The 25,053-nt window shown below is 35.0% G+C and overlaps 1 protein-coding gene across 1 annotated transcript; it reads left to right on the top strand.

Moving 5' to 3' along the window:
* The first annotated feature begins 2,260 nt into the window (after window positions 1-2,260).
* On the top strand, window positions 2,261-23,825 carry LOC128219281 (monocarboxylate transporter 4-like). Its single transcript, XM_052927093.1, has 7 exons — window positions 2,261-2,281; window positions 16,128-16,237; window positions 19,373-19,505; window positions 19,876-20,019; window positions 20,798-21,574; window positions 23,255-23,305; window positions 23,560-23,825. Exons 2-7 carry the CDS (start codon window positions 16,130-16,132, stop codon window positions 23,823-23,825), a joined length of 1,479 nt encoding a protein of 492 aa, XP_052783053.1. The 5' UTR covers window positions 2,261-2,281; window positions 16,128-16,129.
* The last annotated feature ends 1,228 nt before the right edge of the window (window positions 23,826-25,053 follow it).

Genomic DNA, 25,053 nt, shown 5'->3' with positions numbered 1-25,053 from the left:
TGCTCTTTAGATATTCGTCAGATTTATATTAATTATACAAGTGAAAATTCTATACAGAATTCTATACAGAATAAAAATATATCCTTTATAAAAACCTTTTCCTTTTTGTTCTGTATGCAATTTTTATGTTTCGTACCCTTTTTATCTTATGTAATGTCGTGTTAGGGTCTTTGCTAAATGATTAAAATAGCAGAAAAACGAATAAAACTTACCTACTGTTTAAAAAACGTTCTAGAATGCTTATCATAACTGGTTTTAAAACGGATCAAATGCGTGGCAAGAGGTACGACGGTGCCAGCAATATGGCGGGCATACATCGTGGAGTGCAGGCGAGGATTCGATCCCTCATACCAGAGACTCGCTGGTCAGCACGTGCGGACGCTTTGCACACATTCGTTGTATCATACAGGTATAACACAATCTTGATTATACAGTCGAAAATGAAATCATTGCGTAAATATTGATTAATTGTTATCCAAACACCATACTGGTATGGACATAATTTTTGTATCCTGTAGGACCGTGGTAACGACACTCGATCGACTTGCCGATACAGAGGATACGAAGGCTGCGGTACATAAATTGTCAGTTACGAATTTCGAATTTATTGTGACCCTGGTGGCGATTGAACATCTTCTGTCAGCCCTAGTTCCACTGTCTAATATGCTACAGGCGAAGGACTGTGACTTGCTTCATGCAGCTAACGACACACGGGTAGTTATGTTTCTTCTTCAGGTAAATTTTATTTTCCATTTTTCATGATAAATGTTAAATATTCAGCACACACGTATTTATAAGCATGTTCATAATAATTTATTATAATATCCACAGCGCCTTACGAATCCTAATACTTTCAGGCGGAGAGAAATGACGATGTAGTCTGGAACAGCCTGTTTCAGAAAGCGGTGGACATTGCTGGTGACGTTGACGTCATACCCGCCGCTCCCAGACGTTATGGTCGTCAACAAAATCGACCGAACGCCCCAGGCAATACGTCCGAATTTTGGAACAGAAACATGTATTTGCCTTTCGTCGACCACTTGCTGGTAAAATTAGAAACACGCTTGATGCAGGGCCATGGTCGGTTCTGTGCCCAAAAGCTTCTTCAATTGAAGGTATCTTTTGACATACATATACATCATTGGATTTGTTTGCTAAATCAGGTATGATTTATTGTAAACTGATTTATTTAATGAATAAAAAACATATGTCGCAACATGTGCGTTCTTTTGTAGATCCAGAATGACTTCCTTCCCCGGGAGAGTATCGATGACGTGTACCAAGCCTTCCACGCATGCCTAGATGTGGATGAAACCATTTTTGTCCGCGAGTGTGAGCGGTGGCGTATGTGGTGGACGGACGTGACGTTGGCGGTTGAACGTCCAGCTGCCCCGGCGTCTCTAGCGGAATCAATTATACGCTTGCAAGCAAAGCCCTTTACCCAAGCATACGATACTGTATCACCATTTTAATGGCCATGCCGGTGCCACAGCCGAACGGTCGTTTTCGGTAATGAGAAGGGTCAAGACATACCTAAGAGGTACGATGGGTACTGAGCGCCTGTCAGGTCTTGGTCTCATGAATGTATACAAAGACAGAGAAATCAGTGCCGAACGCGTTGTCGACAAGTTTGCTAACCAGCAAAACAGACGCCTTGCCTTTGTGTTCAAGGTTTAAATCTTAATGTCGCTTGAGAGAGACACAATAGGGAAATTTTATGAGATCAATTATGTTTAATAATAAGTACTGCGTATCAGAGAAACAGTATATTAACATTTAATCAATCTGTTTTTTTTTTGCACCGAAATATGTCGTTAATATAGCCCCTGGATAGTCACGAAATGCCAGTAAATCGCTTCCTTTCATAAACAATTTTTCCAGGGAGGCATGCCCACGGACCCCCCTAGTATTGGAGTACACTTCAAAATGACTCAGTTACGCCCCTGGATATTATCGCCAATAAATGCCTATAGTTTGGTTTCCAATGCCTCTTCACATGTGTAATATGCGTACGGTATGCGAGTAAACTGAATACAACTTAAAGTTAAAGAAGAGCATTCAGAATATCATTATGTTTTAAGTTAATGTAATGTAGTGGTATAAAGTGCTTGGATTAAACCTGGTTATACGTGAGTCATTCAAAAGTATAGAACTGTTGGATTGGGTATTGCACAACCAATATTAAAGGTATCTCAGTACCTTTCATAACGTTGTTTTTATTTCTTTATAATGGGTCACTGATTTAAGACTCCAAAAGTGTATACTTGCCATGGAGATCATCGTAAGACTGTTTCTATTTAACACTCCTTAATCCAAAAAGGCGCATTTAAAATATCCCGACTTATGAATACAGCTGTCGCGCTAAGGTTGAATGAACAAAACGACATGTTTATTTTCCTCTTAAAATGATATGGTATCGCTGATCGATTTACATTTAAATCATGTTACGACCATGGAAGGCGTGTTGTATATTTACTTGTAAATTTGTGGAGGAAAAAGGATATCTATACACAAACTGGTATGTTTTCTTCCGAAATATGTGAAAATAATAGCGTCTTTTGCTTGAATATTAAAAAAACATATAGGAAATTACACGAGTCGCCATATATTGAAAAATCAAACCTTCTTGTACTCACTGTGTCATCTTACAACAACTCCTTGTACTCACTGTGTCATCTTACAACACCTCCTTGTACTCACTGTGTTATCTTACAACAACCACTTGTACTCACTGTGTTATATTACAACACCCACTTGTACTTACTGTGTTATCTTACAACACCCACTTGTACTCACTGTGTTATCTTACAACACCCACTTGTACTCACTGTGTTATCTTACAACAACTTCTTGTACTCACTGTGTTATCTTACAACACCCACTTGTACTCACTGTGTTATCTTACAACACCCACTTGTACTCACTGTGTTATCTTACAACACCCACTTGTACTCACTGTGTTATCTTACAACACCCACTTGTACTCACTGTGTTATCTTACAACAACTTCTTGTACTCACTGTGTTATCATGCAACACCTTCTTGAAATCACTGCCTTACTTTACAACACCCACTTATTCTCACTGTGATATCATACACAACCTGTGTGTATTCACTGTGTCATCTTACAACACCAACTTGTACTCACTGTGATATCAAACAACACCTATTTTACTCACTGTGCCCTCTTATAACACCTTGAAGCCACTGTGTCACTTTACAACAACCACGTTTACTCACTGTGTCATCATACAACACCCTATTCAACTCACTGTGTCATCTGTCACCACCATCTTGTATTCGTTTGTCATCTTACAACACTTTCGTTTACTCACTGTGTCATCATACAACACCTTCTTGAAATCACTGTGTCATTTTACAACACCAACTTGTTCTCACTGTGGTATAATACAACACCTGTTTGTACTCACTTTGTCATCTTACAAAACCTTCTTCAAATCACTGTGTCATTTTACAACACCCACTTGTTCTCACTGTGGTATCATACAACACGTGTTTGTACTCACTGTGTCATCTTACAACACCCAGTTGTACTCACTGTGGTATCATACAACACGTGTTTGTACTCACTGTGTCATCTTATAACACCTTGAGGCCACTGTGTCACTTTACAACAACCACGTTTACTCACAGTGTCATCATTCAACACCCTCTTCTACTCACGGTGTCATCTCTCACCACCTTCTTGTACTCCGTGTGTCATCTTACAACACCTTTTTTACTCATTGTGTCATCTTACAACACCCACTAGTACTCACTGCGTCATCTTACAATGCCCACTTGTACTCACTGTGTCATCTAACAACGCCCACTTGTACTCACTGAATAATCTTACAAAATCGTACTCCCTTTGGTATCATACAACACCTTCTTGTATTCACTGTGTCATCTTGCAACACCCACCTGTACTCACTGTGTCATCTTACAGCAACCACTTGTACTCACTGTGTCAACTTGCAACACCCACCTGTACTCACTGTGTCATCTTACAGCAACCACTTGTACACACAGTGTCATCCTAAAACACCTGCTTGTACTCGCTTAGCCATCTTACAGTATATTTTTGTACTCACTGTGTCATCTTAAAACACCTACGTTTACTCACTGTGTAATCTTACAGCACCTTCTTGTACTCACTGTGTCATCATATAACACCTATTTGTACTCACTGTGTTATCTTACAACACCTATTTGTACTCACTGTGTTATCATACAACACATATTTGTACACACTGTGTTATCTTACAACACCTATTTGTACTCACTGTGCCATCATACAACACCTATTTGTACTCACTGTGTTATCTTACAACACCTATTTGTACTCATTGTGCCATCATACAACACCTATTTGTACTCACTGTGTTATCTTACAACACCTATTTGTACTCACTGTGTTATCTTACAACACCTATTTGTACTCACTGTGCCATCATACAACACCTATTTGTACTCACTGTGCCATCTTACAACACCTATTTGTACTCACTGTGTTATCTTACAACACCTATTTGTATTCACTGTGCCATCATACAACACCTATTTGTACTCACTGTGCCATCATATAACACCTATTTGTACTCACTGTGCCATCATACAACACTTATTTGTACTCACTGTGCCATCATACAACACCTATTTGTACTCACTGTGCCATCATACAACACCTATTTGTACTCACTGTGCCATCATACAACACCTATTTGTACTGACTGTGCCATCATACAACACCTATTTGTACTCACTGTGCCATCATACAACACCTATTTGTACTCACTGTGCCATCATATAACACCTATTTGTACTCACTGTGTTATCTTACAACACCTATTTGTACTCACTGTGTTATCTTACAACACCTTTTTGTACTCACTGTGCCATCATACAACACCTATTTGTACTCACTGTGCCATCATACAACACCTATTTGTACTCACTGTGCCATCATACAACACCTATTTGTACTCACTGTGCCATCATACAACACCTATTTGTACTCACTGTGTTATCTTACAACACCTATTTGTACTCACTGTGTTATCTTACAACACCTATTTGTACTCACTGTGCCATCATACAACACCTATTTGTACTCACTGTGCCATCATACAACACCTATTTGTATTCACTGTGTCATCTTACAACACCTATTTGTACTCACTGTGCCATCATACAACACCTATTTGTACTCACTGTGTCATCTTACAACACCTATTTGTACTCACTGTGTCATCTTACAACACCTATTTGTACTCACTGTGCCATCATACAACACCTATTTGTATTCACTGTGTCATCTTACAACACCTATTTGTACTCACTGTGTCATCATACAACACCTATTTGTATTCACTGTGTCATCTTACAACACCTATTTGTACTCACTGTGTCATTTTACAACACCTTCTTGTACTCATTGTGTCATCATATAACACCTATTTGTACTCACTCTGTCATGTGTCATCATACAACACCTATTTGTATTCACTGTGTCATCTTACAACACCTATTTGTACTCACTGTGCCATCATACAACACCTATTTGTATTCACTGTGTCATCTTACAACACCTATTTGTACTCACTCTGTCATTTTACAACACCTTCTTGTACTCATTGTGTCATCATATAACACCTATTTGTACTCACTCTGTCATGTGTCATCATACAACACCTATTTGTATTCACTGTGTCATCTTACAGCACCTTCTTGTACTCACTGTGTCATCTAACAGCACCTTCTTTTACTCACTGTGTCATCTTACAGCACCTTCTTTTACTCACTGTGTCCTCTTACAACACCTTCTTGTACTCACTGTGTCATCTTACAGCACTTTCTTTTGCTCACTGTGTCATCACACAAAACCACTTGTACTCACGTTGTCCTCTTACAGCACCTTCTTTTACTCATTGTGTCATCTTACAGCACCTTCTTTTACTCACTGTGTCATCACACAAAACCACTTGTACTCTCTGTAGTGATCTTTGGACAAGTTCTTGCCAGAGCCACTCTGTCCGAACACGAACTTGTCTGGTCTAAATACTCGACTAAATGGTCCGGACCTCGCCTAATCCTTGTTTTGTGTCCGATATTTACAAGGCGGTCACGGGGCACGTACTTGCTTCCATAGCCTCATTGTTGTAGACGTTGATTATCTGGAGCTGGAAGTAAGACTATTAATGTCCAGTTGTTCTCATATGACTTCCCAAAATTGAAATGGTAGTTGAATACCAGAAAGTGATTCGAAGCAAGTTTTCGTAATACTATTAATAAAAGACACACTGATATTATGCTTGGTAAATGTTGGACAGATGATCAGAAATAACTCTCTATGAAATATTGATTATTATAACATTTTATTGCATAATTAATTATTGGCGCCGCACTGGAGTGCGCGCCTATTATGGAATGGGAATTTATTTTAGTTAGTGGTAGGAGCGGTTTTTAAGTTGATTGACAGTTGGATTTTACTGTTATTTTATTATGATTAAAAAATGCAAATGGATGGCGATTGCATGGGTGTTAAAAATGCTATTTATGGTTGAATAGATTGTCTTCAATTTATCTTCAAAATATTATATCGGAAGAACGACAAATAAGTTTAATAACTGTTCCCGTTTCGTTTACGTTTTCCGATTGGTTAACTGTAATATCATGTGCCGGAAATGTAAATATTCAGAGGAGTTCCGAATGAAATGTAAAATGTGTGGACCGGTAATTATGTGAATGGGAATAATTATGTTTTATGTTGTTTTATTATGTTTACTGCATTAATAAACCAAGAGGTAAGCTGTTTTCTTTAATTAAATCGATATTGGAATTAAATGTTCACCTAACTTTATTTGTTAATGTGTTGAAGGTGACATTAGTAAAATTTTATTACGATTGCCCCAGAGTTGTTTTATTTTTAGAACACAACACATATCCGGATGTTGCTATTTTAAGAACCAGAAGGTATTTCCCCGCTATTCATAGGTCAATAATGGTATTTCTACATCGTCGATTTATAGTTGGAAACTCGGTGAAGTTTTGTCATGAATATTCGTTTAAAATAAGTAAACACTAAAAGTGCACACTGACAGTTGATTACGATACATCTAACAATTTGAGTCATTACAGTAAAACATGGATTATAAGTGAATTATACGCGTAAGAGAAGATTTTCTGTCGAAAAAACTAATGTCAACAATCAGCATGGAACTGGGATATTCGTATCAAAGGGCTATTCATGTAAGCATCCTTGAGTAGTTGTGGAAGTTTATGTGTTCAAAAATGTTTGTTTTTTAATTTCCCTGGAATTCTTAAATCATTTTTTATTTGCTAAATGTTAAGACAGCATTTTAATATTTCTACATGTTCTATAAATATACATGTTACATACTTTACATCTACTTATAATGCACCAGTCAATTGTAACCACGCCCCCCCCCCCCCCCCCCCAGGTCCGAGGAATAGCTGGGACTTTGACTTTCTGTCCAGCCAACCCCGGGTAAAATCCTCGTCCTGCGGGGACGAACTGATGGTCAAATCCTCGCCATATGCCCCGTACCCCAGGAAGCCTAGGTAAGACATACCCTGCTATATTTTGCTCAAAGACAAAACCACCGCATTCACCCGGCACTGCGAGGCCACCTGAAAGGTAAAAACACAGCCCATTTCCCCGGCTTTCCCCGGCATATCCCCAGACCTGGGGGGCCGTGGTTACAATTGACTGGTGCATTATGTACATGTTACATATTTTAAAATGTACATAAGTACATCATTTATGTATATGATATGAGTATGTAATCTTTTATTTGATTGTTTTATCTTAGAAAAATATTAGACTTAAAAATACCCATTATTTGTTTACAAACTGCATATTTTCAAAATAAACCTGTATTAAAAGATGTACAGTACATGGTTTCGGGCTGGAAGCCACAACAGCTTGGACACAAGCTACATTCATTTGCTTGGTGTAGGTCTCGTTGAACGCCATACTGTTGTGAATCATTATCAACCAAATGCACAACAACTACACATTTGTGCCTACCAACCCTTACTCTTGGCTAAAACGGATATTAGTGCAGAATGTATAATTAATACATGTATGTGCATTTGTATTCTACGGTTGTAGTTTCTGTTGGTTGATAATCAGAAGTCTAATTTCTTTCAGGCAGGAAAAGGACTGAATATTACTATTATATGAAGAATTCCAGCCTGCATTGAATACTTTGTTGGATCATTGAGACAGATTTGACATCTATGTCTATCCACAAGCCAGTCACATCTGATAGAGATGATGTGAGTATTTCATATAAAACATATTTGAGTTGGTGTTTGTTGTTTTATAAACTCACTGTTTTCAATAATCCAGTGGTGGTGGTGGTGGTGGTGATGATGAATTTTATTGATAAATTTAGTAATTTTCTTTATATTATATACATGTATGTATCAGCTTATTGTTGTTGTTTTTAAATAATGTTGAGAAATATTAAACTGTTTATATTTTATTTTGTATATGTATGGCAGTATTTATTCTATACAAATTAGTTAGAAAGTACTTTTTTTTTCTTTTACAGCACTAAACATTCTAGATGGGTAAAGAACCTGAAGGGGCATGAAAACCAAATCAGCATTGACTCAGCATTGAGTAATTTTCATCTGTGCACACACTACAAGTATTAAACGCATGGGAACAAACCAAACTTCAAATGTTGAAGAGTGAAGAATTATTGTGAAAAATTCTAAATGTTAGAATACCATTGACTAAATAAAACAAATAGACATCGATTACCAACAGAGACTGTTTACATGTTACAATATTAAAAAGACATTAGTTGAGAACTTTCACTCTGACATTTTTGGAGGGGCATTACCGCCTACTTAGTGTTCTTGTTTCTTTACATATTTTAATTTAAAAGTACATTCATTGTTTTTAAATCTGAATTTTGAGTTAGTATCACAAGTAAAATTCATTTATTTGAATGATTACATTTTATGAATAAGTCCAATTAAGCTTTTTACAAGAAAAAGGTTGATTTTTAAGCATTTTATTAGTTATAAAAATGTATAGTTACATGACATTATGTATATTTCCTTCAAAACTGAACGGTAAACTATCATAAATTGTCTATTAAATTGTTCATTAGACATAATAGAAAATATTTAAAATGATTTCAGCAGGTTGTCTTGTTATTAACTATTTTTTATGAATTTATAAAACTGCTATATATTTTCAAACATCAAAATACTGCTCTGTTCCGAAGACTCACAAGATCAATCAAAATGATTTTTTTCCATGTGTATCAATATGTTCGGTTGAACTTAATTTTTCTGTTAACTGAAGTTTATTTTACCAGAAACTGTTGTGTTTATTTCATAATCTCTGATAATGTGGAAAAAAATCAAATATAGACAAAATATTTTTAATTCACAGTAAAAAATCTTCAAAATTTGGATAAAAGTCCCATAGTGTACCATGATAATAGCTATGTTGTCGGTAAAAGCTTTATAAAAGTGTGTATTACTTATACCTTAATTCAGTTTAAATAATTATGGCCTTTAAGGATTTGTGTTTTCATATAGATTTCCTGTTATATTGAGCTTTGTCAAAAAAAATTTGTTGTTTTGTATTATGTACAATTACTACTTCTATTTTCTAACTTTTGTCTCATTTGTCAAATTGAATTGTTACATATTTAAGTTAAAAAACACACACTATTTTTAAAGATGCACTCTTACTCCCAAATAAGACTTATCACAATTAATATTATTGTATTATTGTTTTGATTTTTTTTTAAATGGGTTGATAGATGTCAACAACAATGTTTCTAATGAAGGATCTTGAGTTCAATTTGCTAATGAGAATGAACATAAAACATGGTATTTCTGCCTTGTGATGCTATAGTAGACCACAGTAAATCTTTTAGCAATCACCAATCATTTAATATTTGTCATGCTTTCTGCTATTATAAACAGGGTCACAAGCTTGTTATCAGTAAACAATATTTCAGTAAATGCATTATTTAGTAAGTAGTTATTGTTTTTTCATTCAATTTGATGTGTGTTATAAATACAATTATATGTATTGATTTCAAATAAGAGTTTCACTTTAAAGATGCTCATTTAAAGATAATGAACAGACACACAAAAACTAAACACATTTGATACTAATTATATGATTGATTATTGTTTTATATATAGGTGAACTCTGATTTGTTTTGGAGATATTCATAAATGGGTGTTATTCTTTGTTGTCTTCAGTTTCTTATACATTTAAGGATTTTTATAATTGCTTTCCTGGTATATATTACAATGTAATTTAATGCAAATGAAAACACACTTTAAACTAGACACATTTGATACTAATGATATAAATGATTATTGTTTACATGTACTCTGATTTGTTATGAAGATATTCATAAAGGGGTGTTCTTCATGTTATTATACATTTTGAACTTGATTTAGTATTGCTTTTCTCGTATTCATTTAATGCACAAAGAAATTGTTTTAAGTGTTCAGTATCACTTTCACACATTGTTTACTATTTTTTTTTATTTTTTTTTTGGATATTTGGCCTATTTATGCTTATATGTGCATTGTTGTATTTCAAAACCTTTGTGAAAAATAGAAACAGTATCATTTCTTTCATACATAGTCTGATACATATTCAGTTTGAATGCGTTTTTTATCATATTTGAAAAAAAATGCCATTGTCCAATAAGACACATGCTGTTTTTGTGTTAATATCAACTAAAACATCCATTTTCAACTCTTCTTTACTATGTAAATGAAGAAGTTAACATAATAACTCCATTGACTAGATTTTTATGCAATTTTACTTTACATTTTAGTATTATTAAACAGCTAAAAACAAGGCATGTTATGTTATAAATGCATTTCATCTAGTAAACAATGTTCACTTTTTATATAACAGTTCAATAATTATGTTCTATTTATGTTTGCAACTTTACAGTTCAATAATTATGTTCTATTTATGTTTGCAACTTTCGGACGAAATGATAATGTTTATTAAAGTACTACACAAATTGTTAAATTGTTATTTCATATCACTTATTCTTCCCTACAAGTTGTCATTCCAGCATGGTGACCTTGCCCCCTCCCCCTATATGATTAGAACTGCAGTGTACATGAACAATAACTCTATTTCAGCGTATTGCAAGAGTTATTCCCTTTGTATCTTTTCCTGTCCGGAGCATAACTAGAAAACTACTTTTTTGGAATTTCATTAAACATCATTCAATGGTCTTTAGCACAACGAGAGGAAGTGCAGTGCACAATGACTATAGCTGTTTTTAAGCTAATTACATAATTTTTGCCCTTTGCCGCTTTTTCTTGACCAGAGCATTACTTTAAAACTACTTATGGTATTGAAATAAAACTTGGTATATGGGTATGTGGCAATGACAAAAAGTATAGTGCACAAGCACCCTAATTCTGTCGTGTTCATTAATGTACCCCACCCCTAATGAAATGTTCAACTTGAAAATTTTCAATTTCAATGCTTTTGCCTATGTTGTCATGCAGAATACTACAAATATTTTGAGAATTTCATAGATGCGGTTCAATGCACCATAATATGCTTGTTGGCCTTGACATTCCTTGTTTTTCAACATATAACAAGTGCATAAACTATTAAACGGCGCCCTTTGATGCTTTGCATCAATGGTCTTTCTTGTTATCATTATTATGCGGATGGAGTGATGAACAATTACTTCGAGCATCTTCACAATACATTTATTGGCACACCAACCGGAGATGGGTGCTTAGCGAGGACTGGTAAAACATACACGGTTGCCGCGCAAAGCAAAACACGTTCTTATTAGAAATGTTCATGAACGCTTTCTTCGTCATTTAAAATAAAGTAGCTGTGTCAACTTAGCATACAAATTCATTGATAAAATACGTTGACAAAACTCTTTGTTCATGTTACTGTGTATAATTTGATTTAAAATGGTTTTTGCGTAATAGGCTAGCACCTTCCAATTATTTCTTTGTTTCTTTCCCTAACCACGGCTCACATCAAGTGCAGTCAGCTGTGCAAATATTCTGCAGATGATCATATCTTGAATGTTTCAGAAACTAATCAAATTGAAGTACTGATCGAGCTAAAGATGAATTGATAAGTCTGGAATCATCTGTTAGGTAATTTGTCATACCTTTATTCAGTACCATTATGATGGAGATGAATAATAAAATAGATCCCCGTTAGTTGCGAGTTTTTAGTAATGTAGTAAGAATAACGCCGCATAAAAACAATTCCACGAAAAAAATCAAGTCATTTCTCAATCTCAACTTATGTTTCAACATTTTTTAAAGCATTATCTCTTATATATTATGTTGATAAATATAAATGCTCAATATTCTACGGAATATGATCAAAAATAATAAATACGAGTCAAGTAAAAATTTGCAAATTTTGCTCTATAATATATATTTGTTTTAGAATATTGGCCAAATATTGTTACCAACAGCATCTAAGGTAATGAACTTTTTAGAAAATTAAACATATGTTTTAAATCATGCTATGCGTTAATGTGGTAAAATGAGTTGAGTATATAATGTGATAATGGTGAGAGAGAGAGAGAGATTCTTTATTTCCTCCGATATGAAGAGACATGACACATTATAAACAGAACATAATACCAAAAAAAAAGGAAACATATTGAACAAAAATTTACATAAATTATATACAACAAACAAATATATCAGATAGTAAGGATAACTATAAATAATACATCTAGTAATACTGTATGATAACTATGTACTAATACAGTGAATGAGACATAGTTTTGTAATTTCATTTACCTTTCCCCATTGTACGACGTCTTATTGTTATTAATTTGTTTACATATATTATAATTATAATTTCTTGTTTATATTTTGAATTATATTTTTGAATTTCTACCGTGCTAGCCCAAAATAACCTAAACGACGAAAACCGAAAGTCATAATCACGGGAGTTATTATTTGTTGTATCCGTATTTATACATGATTCTAATGTACTTCAGTGCCGCTTTGAAAGCCTTGACTCTAACTGTGTCCTCTATAGATAGCTGCGGAAAACCAGTTAAAAGTTCGATTAATTGCTCATCGGGTTTAAGATGACTGAACTCAAGGAAAACTTTGGCACTAAGACATTTACATAACGCTACCCATAAATCGTCTCTAGAAGCGCTCGAGATTTTAAAAACATTATTTTGTGCAAAACCATTTGTTCTGTTATTATTTCACATTCTTGGCATTTGGACACAACACCTCTTGAAAAATGTTTACTAATAATCAGTATAGCAGTCCTATATTTTTCAGCTGGTCTCTATACATGTTACTAAACTGCCAGATTAAACAAGGTTCATATTCACAATGGATATACTTAAATAATCGTAGGTTCACATCGTTTTCCTGTGATATTTTGTATTTGGTTACAACACGATTATTTATAGATTTATTTACAGTAGATCTCCAGCTATCATGACTCGGAAAAATTGCATCCCTCTGGAAGTGGCATAATACATGTATTAGATTATATTTGCCTAAGATTTTGTAAATGTCTGGAATAAATCCTGTTACTGCACTTGGTTCGCTTTCGAATTTGCATAGTCTTAATAGGAATAAGTTTTTTTTAACCTTTTTGTGTAATCAGTACGGCACAATTGTCCGAAAAATATTAATTTTCTTTTGTCTATATATGTTTCTAATGAGTAGATTCCAGCACAACTAAACGCAATCACTGCTCTTGTATATACTGGCATATTTTGCATATGTTTCACACATACTCTGTGGGCTCGTTCTAGAGCCAATATATGATGATCCTGTAGGTCACTCCACAACTCGCAACCGTAGAGGGCCTTCGGGATCACAGTGCTAAGGTATAATTTTGTATAGCAAGCGGATGCATTGCATTGTCATTTAAGCCATAATCATTTAAGCTAAAATACGTGCGACGTAATATTTTACAACAAAAGTCAACCGATGTGCTTATGTCGTTAAATTTATCGGAAAATACTCCAAGGTGTTTGTAGCTTATGGATTCCGTTACTTCTCCGTTACAAATTGACCAATGCATTTTACACTTTTTAAAATCGCTCTGTTTTTCATTATATATAATAACAGTGTATTTATTTTGATTGACTTCGTTTATCGTTTTAAGTTTTTTCCTGAATAATTGAAAGATGATTATCATTAAACGCATTGGAGTTTGAAGGAGTATACAAGTTTTCAAAGTACATCTTCCAACCATTGTTAATATCCTCAGGGCTTTTGCATTCTATACCATCAAAAACCATTTCAAAGGTTTTTTTTCCGTCGGTTTTTTCTTTCGTCTGTTTATTAATTTCCAAAATGCATCATTATCAATTTCTGCTGTCTCATTTATTTCAATTTCAACTGTTTTGTTATAATCTAACGCACATTCACGGTGTGCTGCTCGAAATTTACATTTTGCAGTTTTGTATTTGCAGTAACTTTCGCAGTCATGACCTCTTTTCTGTCCGTTTTTTATCCATTCATTTCTAAGTATTTTCATCGATTTGTGCATATCTGTCAATCTATCGTTCCAATAAGGCTTTATATGTTGTTTAAATGTTGGCGTTGGTATTATAGTGGAATTGGCCATCTGAATAACATTAACAATACTATCGTACAAAACATCTACTTCACGCGTATTTGAAACATCCAAATTTAAAAGGCTATTTAAAGACATGTTATTTTCCATATAACGAGTATACCGATCAACATGGCGTTTTTTAATACCCTTCCAGTTTATGAACCTGCATGCATTTTACCTGTATCGTTAACATTCCCTGTGGAACAATATCGTATTGTGCAAATTATAGGTCTATGGGACGAGACGTTTAAAGCACGGTCATCAACAATTGTACATGAAATTACATTGGGGATACAGTCTTTCGCAATGAAAATGTAATCTAACAATGTTTCACGTTTTGACGTATACAATACATTTGAATATTCTGCACCTAGATATAATGGCAATGAGTTAACGGGCACTAAGTCATAGTGATTTTCCGGCCTAATAACAAATTCAATACCTATAACATAGGAATTTTAGAGATTAAGCACTGATACATACTCGTCTAAGTTTTTATGCCATAATATGCAAAGGCCACCTTTACCAACTTTACGTTTACTCGGGTTATCTAAATCAGGGTCACTTATGGCAATGTTAGTATAATTGCTATTTATCATGTTCATAAAATACAATTTTTGCCTGTAAAGCCAATGCTCACTTATTCCACAAATGTCTACATTGTGCTCAGTTAAAAAGTCACTTAGATAATTTGCACTCTACATTATTCCTGTCGCATTTCAGGTTGCAGGTGTTAAAAAGCTATTATTTGCACTGCATATAACCATAAGAAATAATGTGAAATGTGTTAATGTAGCCATCATGATATGTTTTAACTATTCTCAATTACATGAATGATTTTTCTTATTTGTTGTTTATCAGGATCACTCAATGTCAAGAGGTTGGTACCTGTTATGTATAAAGTCATTTATGTCGCCACTTTCTAACTGTTCTAGTGGCTCATTGTTGTTTCCGGTGTAGCGGTCTTCGTTCCACCTCTGGTTCCTGATGGCTGGCCTCCATGGCCGGCACACGATTCCTCGTGGGAAGAAGAAGTCTTCCAGGATGTCATCGGCGTTTCCATTATCCTCGATTCCAACGCGAACGATAACATTTTGTCGTCTGGATACCGATATGGAGACATATTTCACTTGAAGCCCCTTTTCATTGATATAGTGTTCAATTTTTGCTTCAGTTATTGACGACCTAAAACCACCTATGAAGTAGTTTTTTGCACGTTTCTTGACATGACGTTCAAACGTGTCTTCATCGTCTTCGTACTGACAGTTTTCAGATGATTGGTTTCAATTGCTATATATAACTCAAATAGCTGGTTTAAATAGTCTTCATACTCACGTTTTGTTTCTTTAAAAATTGCGTAATTATAAGTGTTATACTAAAATATGAGTGAATATGGGGCCTGGCTTTTTCAATGAAGCAGCTTAAAAGGCACGAAGTAAAACAAGCTTAGCATGTACGATTACAAGTCAATGTTTGAATTAGTTTCTATTGTTTGCAGGCATGGAGAGGCCAATGGATGAGCACATCATTCGTCCATATGGTCGGTCTAAAATTCGGCCCGATATAGACAGGGGCTGGGCGTGGGTGGTCATGGCTGCTGTTTATATGGTATTATTTCATGTAATACTGTTAGATACTGAACATTTATTAGGAAAGTAAAACCTTTAAGGTAAGGCTAAACTGATATTAATTAACCTGTGCTTAAATTAATTAAAAGTGGCAGTAGACCATTTAACCAAAATTATAATATTTATAAATAAATGTTTTGTGAGACAATCTAAAGTCAGAATGCAATTTGATTTTAAAAAACAATGCCTTGTTTTAAACGTACCTATGTTATTGACTTGTATATCATTTTGCAAAATATAAATAGAATCATTGTAGATTGTCTGGATGTGATTCTCTACAGCACCTTTTTCTGTATTTTACTTCAAAAACCACACACACAAAGCAGGCATTAAACAGTAGTTTGCATCAAATGTCCATATCAAACAAATCTAAAGGGACTAACAAGACGAACAAGCAAAGCATCAAAGACGCCGCGAATGTTCTTGAAACATGACTTAACGGAAACAGATGTAGTTCACCAGCACACCAAGTTTGAGGTACCTGGAAACAAGCATTCTTCAGTTATTGAACGAAATCAGATTTTCAGCTCATGGTCACCACGACCTTGACTCTTGACCAACTGACGTCAAAATAGTTAGGGTACTGGTCATGCTTAAGGAACTTCTACCGTGGTCGAGGTCTCTAGGCCTAAGAGTGTTTCAATTGCAAACTGCGTATTTTCAGCTTATGGTCACAACGTTCTGGTCTTTTGACCCACTGACCTCTAAAGCAAAAGCCTTCATCTGATGGTCATGACATACCTGCCTATAAAGTGTGAGGACCTTAGGCCGTTCTTCAGATATTGATCGAAAACAGATTTTAGCTCAGCATGACCTTTGGTCACCTGACCTCAAAATTAATATGGTTCATATACTAATTATTAACAATCGTACTACCACGTTTTAGGTCCCTGGACTAAAGCGTTCTTCAGACATTGAATTTAAACTGATTTTCAACTGTATGTCAACATGACCTTAAACTTTGACCCACTGACCCTAAAAATCAAAGCATGGTCATGACTTACCTACCTAAACGACATCGATCAATTGACAACTGACATTAAAATCAAAAGGCTTAATCTACTGGTCATGCCTACAAAGTGTGAGAACCCTGGGCCTAAGCGTTCTTCAGATATTGACCGGAAACAGTTGGGTCGAACGGATGGACGATCATATAACTATATGCCACCATTTGAAGCCCTCATTAGCTTTTATACTTACAATTATAGACTTTTCTTAACATAAAATTGTGTGTTTTACATAAAATTATTGAAAATAGTTTAGTTATAATGCTGTGGTTATATCATATGACCAGTTATATACTTAACCTAGGAAAATGACTTAAGTTCGAAAATGACTAAAGATGTTTTATGAATTCCATCCCAGGAGCATGTATGAGGAAATAAATTCAAACTCGTTATAACAAGTGAAATGGTATTTATTATAAAAAAGAGCATTTATGATATTTAAAATAAAATTCACATGATTGAATAATCCAAAATTAGCATGAATAGAATGTTCTGAATAAACAAACTGTACTGGAAAGTTAGAAATACAACAGGGCCCGTATTACCGAAGTCTTTTGCAATAGTTTCAATTAATTATATAAAATAATAATAATAATAATAATAATAATAATAATAATAATAATAATAATAAATAAATTCAAAATCATATTAGAAGTTCAAGATATTTTAACTGCTTTAGCATAGAAGTAAGTAATTGTAATATTCATTTATTTATCTAAGTTTAACCACAAAAATCTTATATGTTTAAAGTCCATTTCCCAGTATGTTTTAGTATTAAATGTGAATTTATCGAAATGTATGCATATCCAAATTATTTCTCTTAACCTTTTTGACATCCCCCTCCCCTTTAAAAAAATGCGCTTATCGCAATTTACAAACATGCCATAAAACCGAAAAATTAGTATTAATTTAGAACGCATAACACCGCTACGAAATTTGCATATCACGTGACTTTGTGAGTAAACTTTTTTATACTCGCACTCGGGCAAAGCGAGTGCTCCGATAAGATGGTTGATCATTTTAGGTTTTTGGAGCATGTACATAATGTAACCCTTGTTAGAGCTACCCTAGTTCTATAACGTGCACCAGTGTATGGCACTCTCACACTGCCAGTGCCCATTTAACGTCTCTACCAGATTAGTTTTAAAGTGATGTGGCGTGAACCTTATACGTATCTTTATGTGCTAATACTTTTCGTAATTCAACAAAGCAGTAGTTCGTTAAATATTTTTAAACAAACAAACATTCTTAACACTATTTTTTTTTTCTTTTTTTTTTCAATTGAATGCTAAATTATATTAATTTGAAGAAAGGGAGGTAATAAGACAATGATACGTTCATGCGTATTTGCATTGTTGGGTTACATACAGTTCCTATATTTTATCATTTAAACTGTTATATGTAATAAATTGTCATTAAATTTTCAAGTTTACCTATTTATTTAAAACCTTTTTGTGAGCTTTAATAAACTTAATGTAGTCTACGACGTTGGGTACAACTTCCCATTAAATGTGTCCAAAGGTTTATAATAATGGTATAAGACATACGTTTTGCATCTTGATATTCCTTTTTCTTTAATCAGTTTATACAACTGTTTATTCACAAAGTTTTTTGTCTATATACATATCCTATATTTTTATTTTACAATAATAATGTTGGGCTGGTGCATTTTTATCACGTGAGTCTCCCTGGTACAACATTGAAACCTATTTCAAGCTGACGTCGCGTGGAAAGGTTAACCCTGTTATACTCTACTAATTTTTATGAGTTTTTTATGTCCGAAGTACATGCTATTATGAAAACGGCGCTTTTGGGGCCAAAAACTTAATTTGCACGAACTACCAAAAATGTGTAAATGTCTTAAATTTAAGATCCGATGGTACTTGGAAAGGTCAGTGCATTATTGACACATTTACTTAACATCAAAATCGGTCCTACCAGTAAAAGAGCATGAAAACAACTAACGAAGAGGTCATTTTCCGTTCCTGACTATTGACTTTTTGATTGATGGTACGATGCGCTTGACAGGAGATACTTCTATATGTAGTACTATTATTAGTAACTTTCTGTTTATTCTGAAATGAGTGTCATAGTTTTCTACTTACCAGGGCATGATGATTTACTGCATCACGCTGTATATGAACGGTGTCCTGTACCTAGCCTTGCTGGACAAGTATGGAGGGACTGATGTGAAGGCCTCATTGGTCGGAGCTTTCGCAGGGGGACTTCTGTGTTTTCTAGGTAAAAGGGTTACTGATTATATCGTTATTGCTATTTGTGTTTTTATAACAAATGAATCTCAATCTAATGGTCCTACATAACTGTAAATAAAACGGATATATATATATAAATCATAAATCATAAATCATGTTTATATGTGTATGCTTTCGTAGATTTTTGGCAAAGAGTAAACAACTGTTTCCTTAGCGCTAGCCGCGATAAGTATGAAACTGGTTAGTTTTGGATAATGTTAACAAGATTGACGTTTTATTGATTTTATCAATATTTTTCCAATAATGTATTTCGAAACATTTTATAGGTAAATAAGTCATATATTACATGAACATTGAAAACTTATAGACCTTTACCCATAGGTCATCATTTCTTGCAGGACCCGTGGCGGGAATTCTCAACAATCTGTTCAGCTGCAGGTTTTCTATTGTTCTTGGTGGTGTTTTCACCTCCGTTGGGTTTGCTTCCAGCGCCTTTGTCCCATCACTGGACTGGGTGATCTTCACAGCTGGAGTACTCGTCGGTAAACACTGACGTTCTGTTGAACAACTTTTTTCACAGAATGTGGCCATTTGCTAACACGTAGTAAGGACATGCAATGAAAAAAATGTTATACATGTAGTGTTGTTTCTTGCACACCGGGTATGTGTTTTCGGTAAATTTAGTCATGCTGGAAAATCCCATCTGAGGCACCGGTACTACTAAAAAAAGTCAAGCAAAGTCAGTTTTATTTTTAACTAAGTCAATTTATCAACACTTATATAGTGTTGTTTTTTTTAAAAGATGTCGTTGTGGTACAAGTTACTTTATGAGAAAGAGAGTAAGGCATATTTGCATGACACAATATCTAAGTCAAGCAAGGTCAAGCAAAGTCGAGCAAAGCTAGATGAATCATACGCAACAACGTACCACTTCTTATTTATTTTATTGTATGGATTAAGAAAAGTACAGTGTGTCATTTCAATAAAGCAAAATTGAATATATAAGTATACATAATAGATATTATTATTATTATTTACGTATAATCCACAAATACAAACGATTTAAAAATGGAAAGCGTTTTGTTTAGATACGTTATACGAAATCCAAAGTTTACTGACTGATTTTGCAGACAACTAATACTATAGAACAAGTCGATTGAATTCCGTGATAATTGGAACTTAACATTCCAGTACTGATAGCATGACCGTATGATTATTTAAATTATTCTATTGTAACTATTTTTTCTACAGAATAATGTAAGCAGCATTCCTTGTTGCTACGGCCTAACGTAAATATGAAACGAGTGTTCTTTCTTCCAGGTACAGGGTATGGAATGTCTTCGTCGGGTATCATTTGTTCACTTGGCTTTTACTTTAAACGATATCAAAACCAAGCTTTGTCGTGTGCGTTTTTGGTTGTCGGAGTAGCCATGTTCGTTTCTGCTCCTCTTGGCTTGTACTTGATTGACAAGTTCGGATTATCACAGGCCTTTCTAATATTGGCCAGTGTACAGTTACAAATGTGTGTTGTTGGAGTGATATGTCGGCCTTCAACGATAGAACAAGATGTTCGTGCGCTCAAGAATTTAGTTCGAAAAAAAAAGACTGAATCGCTCTTCAATTCATATTTGGACTTTTCACTATTAACAAATAAGGCATATTTTCTATTTCTTCTGAGTACCTCGGCATGGAACTTTGCTTTAACTTCAGTTCATGTTCACCTTCCGAATTATGTGTTCAAACTAGGAGGACAATCGCACGACATCAGCCTCATTATGATAGTATTTTCTGTTGCAAACACTATCGGAAGACTTTTAGGTTCCTTCACAGTGACCAAAGGCCAATACAAAGCCATATATGTGCACTTGTTAGTTCTTGTTATATCTGGTGTGGCAACATCACTATTCATGTTTTATTCCAAAGAAGTTGCTGGTATATATATCTTTACATCACAGCTAGGCTTATTTACCGGATGGCCGAATGCAATGATGACACCATTGTCCTTGAGCTTTGTTGGAATAACAAAACTCTCTGAAGCTTATGGATTGGCGTACTTATTCTGTGGAATAGGAGTATCTACTGGACCAGTTTTGATAGGTAAATATCGTTATCGGAGTTACCGCCTAGGCATGATCATTGATACGAAACAACTGAGTTTCTGATATCGGAGTCATCGCTACTGATATACTGATATATTGTTTACCACCTTAACGGGATCATTGAAACGAATGAACTGATCTTCTGATATCTAGGTTACAGCCTCTGATTTACTGACATGAGGTTACCGCAACTGATTTGCTGATATCTGGGTTACCGCCTAGGCACGATCATTGAAACGAAATAACTGATTAACTGATGTCGGATTACCGTCACTGATTTATTGATATCGGGGGAATCGTCACTGATTTACTGATATCGGGGTTACCGCCACTGATATACTGATATCGGGGTTACCGCCACTGATATATTGATAACGGGGTTACCGCCATTGATATACTGATATCGGTGTTACCGCCACTGATATATTGATATCGGGGCTACCGCCACTGATATACTGATATCGGGGTTACCGCCACTGATATTCTGATATCGGGGTTACCGCCACTGATATACTGATATCGGGGTTACCGCCACTGATATATTGATATTGGGGCTACCGCCACTGATATACTGATATCGGGGTTACCGCCACTGATATTCTGATATCGGGGTTACCGTCACTGATATATTGATATCGGGGCTAACGCCACTGATATATTGATATCGGGTTACCGCCACTGATATACTGATATCGGGGTTACCGCCACTGATATATTGATATCGGGGTTACCGCCACTGATATATTGATATCGGGGCTACCGCCACTGATATACTGATATCGGGGTTACACTGATTTATTGATATCGGGGGAATCGTCACTGATTTACTGATATCGGGGTTACCGCCACTGATATACTGATATCGGGGTTACCGCCACTGATATATTGATATCGGGGTTACCGTCACTGATATATTGATATCGGGCTTACCGTCACTGATATATTGATATCGGGGTTACCGCCACTGATATATTGATATCGGGGGTACCGCCACTGATATATTGATATCGGGGTTACCGCCACTGATATACTGATATCGGGGTTACCGCCACTGATATATTGATATCGGGGTTACCGTCACTGATATATTGATATCGGGCTTACCGTCACTGATATATTGATATCGGGGTTACCGCCACTGATATATTGATATCGGGGGTACCGCCACTGATATATTGATATCGGGTTACCGCCACTGATATACTGATATCGGGGTTACCGCCACTGATATATTGATATCGGGGTTATCGCCTGGATACGATCATTAAAACGCAACAATTGAATTACTGTATCTGGCTCAAGTTACCGTCATTGATAGATCATTAAAAGTCAACTTATTCAGAATGCAATTTACAATAATTTCTATTTAAAGTCGGGTATATAATAGTAAAGAACATTAGCTCAATGAGCTAATTTCCGACAAACTGATTAACTGATATTGGGGTTACAGCCTCGTCGAACTATTTAATAATTTTCATCATAACCAAGAATAATGTATTCGAAAAAAGATCCTGTTATACACTTGTTGTTCACATATATTTCGTATTGCACTCCCTATTAGATTAAAACAAAAACACCTTATAAATAAATCTTGAGTTGCACTGTTGTAGTTTAATTTTCATGCCGAGTTGTCAAATTAACATCGTAACTAAATGACACGCTATTTCGTTTGTTTTAGGTTATTTGTACAGCATGACGGGATCATATGAATACAGTTTTATAACAGCAGGTAATGTGTCATTGTAAATTAATTTACATATTTTCATAATTTGTACAATATTCAAAATATATTGGATTTCTTTTTATGAAACAGTAGATTAATGAGTATTACAATGTATCTACTCTTCTTTTTAAGATTTTTTTTTAGTAGACGTGTAATATGTATTTCTATTTATATTGTTTCGTGCATATTTAGATTACCGTTTGTAATTTTGTAATCGACTTTTCAGAAAATTATAAAAGAAATTTAATTCTTATTTGTAGGTGTGGTTCTGATTCTAGGAAGCTTATCTGGTTTTGGTGCCATGTGCTGTAGGACGGATGGCCACAATAAACCAGCCGTATATTCGATTGACGTTGAAGGAGAAAAGTTGGAAGAAGAAGAGTTAACAGTTGTTGACAATCACGTAACTCCTGATAGGTCTAGCTTATCGGCCAGCGGAACTAGAATATATGGACACGACGAAACATGCGAACAAGGGCAACCTCTTTTGGGGGAGAAAAACGAGATAAAAAGTCATTTTTCATAAATAAAATAAATAAAATACATGAAAAAGTGTTGTGTTCGAACTTTGCTGATGAAGGAATCGAGTTTGTAATGTTGGCAAAAGAGCCCCATGTACCAACTAAAATCTTTTGACGCAGCCAGTTCTCCAGCTCCGTGGGAGAACGCCTTAACCAGTAAGCCACAGCGACGGACTACGATAACTTAAAATCAAAAACAGTTATATTCTGCATCATTCAATATATAATTGTTGCTTTACCCCGCCCATTTTGCCGGCAAATATAGTTTATGGGGCACACATGATATGACTACAAACACAATTCATAACATGAAACACGTATTTTACTGCGAGCTATTCCAGCAAAACCTATAAATCTCGGAAAAATTGAACAGCTCTGTGCAACTTTCAAGCAGAAGTGTTGGACAGGACACTGGCAAGAATAAGGTGAAATGTTCCATGTGCCATATTACTCAGGACACTGAGGCGCTCAGGAACATGCATGCAGTCCGGTCGTTCGATGTCGATGCCGCATTAAAATACCACTGTGAAATAAAAGTTTTTGACGTGGTTTGCTAATGCTGAGCTCCAGTTTTGTATAAATATATCCGTAACTCGAAACATATAAAAACAGATCAAAATTTCCAACCATACTAGTATAGCATTAAAACCAGTTCTTTGTAGTAAGCCTCTTACCATATATACCGACGATTTACAATTCGTGTGTCTATCAAACGCTGCTTTAGTTTAAAGCTCGCCTTCATAGCCTGACCAGATAGTGTATCAAACGTTTTAATAAAAGAGCCTCCTGGTGTAAATACAATCCTAAGATATGTAAATTTGTCAACAATATCTTATTCCTGACCTTTGTATACAAATGTTCCAATTTCTTCTCAATCTACCTCCCTTTTTTAAAGACCATCACCTTTGTCTTCTGTGATCTTCTTCTGACATCACTACAATATCATAAGCATACAACAATACAAACAGCTTTTACAAATCCAAATGAATACCATGGTACTTATTTGTCATAAAATATTCTTCTATATCATTTAAATACATTGAGAATGAAAATGGTGACAATGATTCTCCTTGGTACACACATAGAAAACATGTAAAACTTTCACTTAGACAACATTGTCATATTTCACTTTAGACATTTAAATACATTGAGCGAATAATATCGAGCATTTTACCTCTGACACCAAGTTTAATGAGTTTATACCATAATATCCTGGACAACATTATCAAACGC

The sequence above is a fragment of the Mya arenaria genome, chromosome 15, assembly GCF_026914265.1.
Source record: "Mya arenaria isolate MELC-2E11 chromosome 15, ASM2691426v1".
Taxonomy (NCBI): Eukaryota; Metazoa; Mollusca; class Bivalvia; order Myida; family Myidae; genus Mya; species Mya arenaria.
Note: the sequence above shows the minus strand (reverse complement) of the source record. Positions and strands in the feature narration are given on the sequence as shown.

What these genes read in the sequence shown, in the direction of transcription:
- LOC128219281 (XM_052927093.1), top strand. Translation starts at nt 16,130, where the DNA reads ATGGAGAGGCCAATGGATGAGCACATCATTCGTCCATATGGTCGGTCT. An exon ending in CACAGCTGGAGTACTCGTCG is followed by an intron (nt 20,020 to 20,797) that starts GTAAACACTGAC and finishes TCTTTCTTCCAG; the next exon opens with GTACAGGGTATGGAATGTCT. An exon ending in ATACAGTTTTATAACAGCAG is followed by an intron (nt 23,306 to 23,559) that starts GTAATGTGTCAT and finishes TCTTATTTGTAG; the next exon opens with GTGTGGTTCTGATTCTAGGA.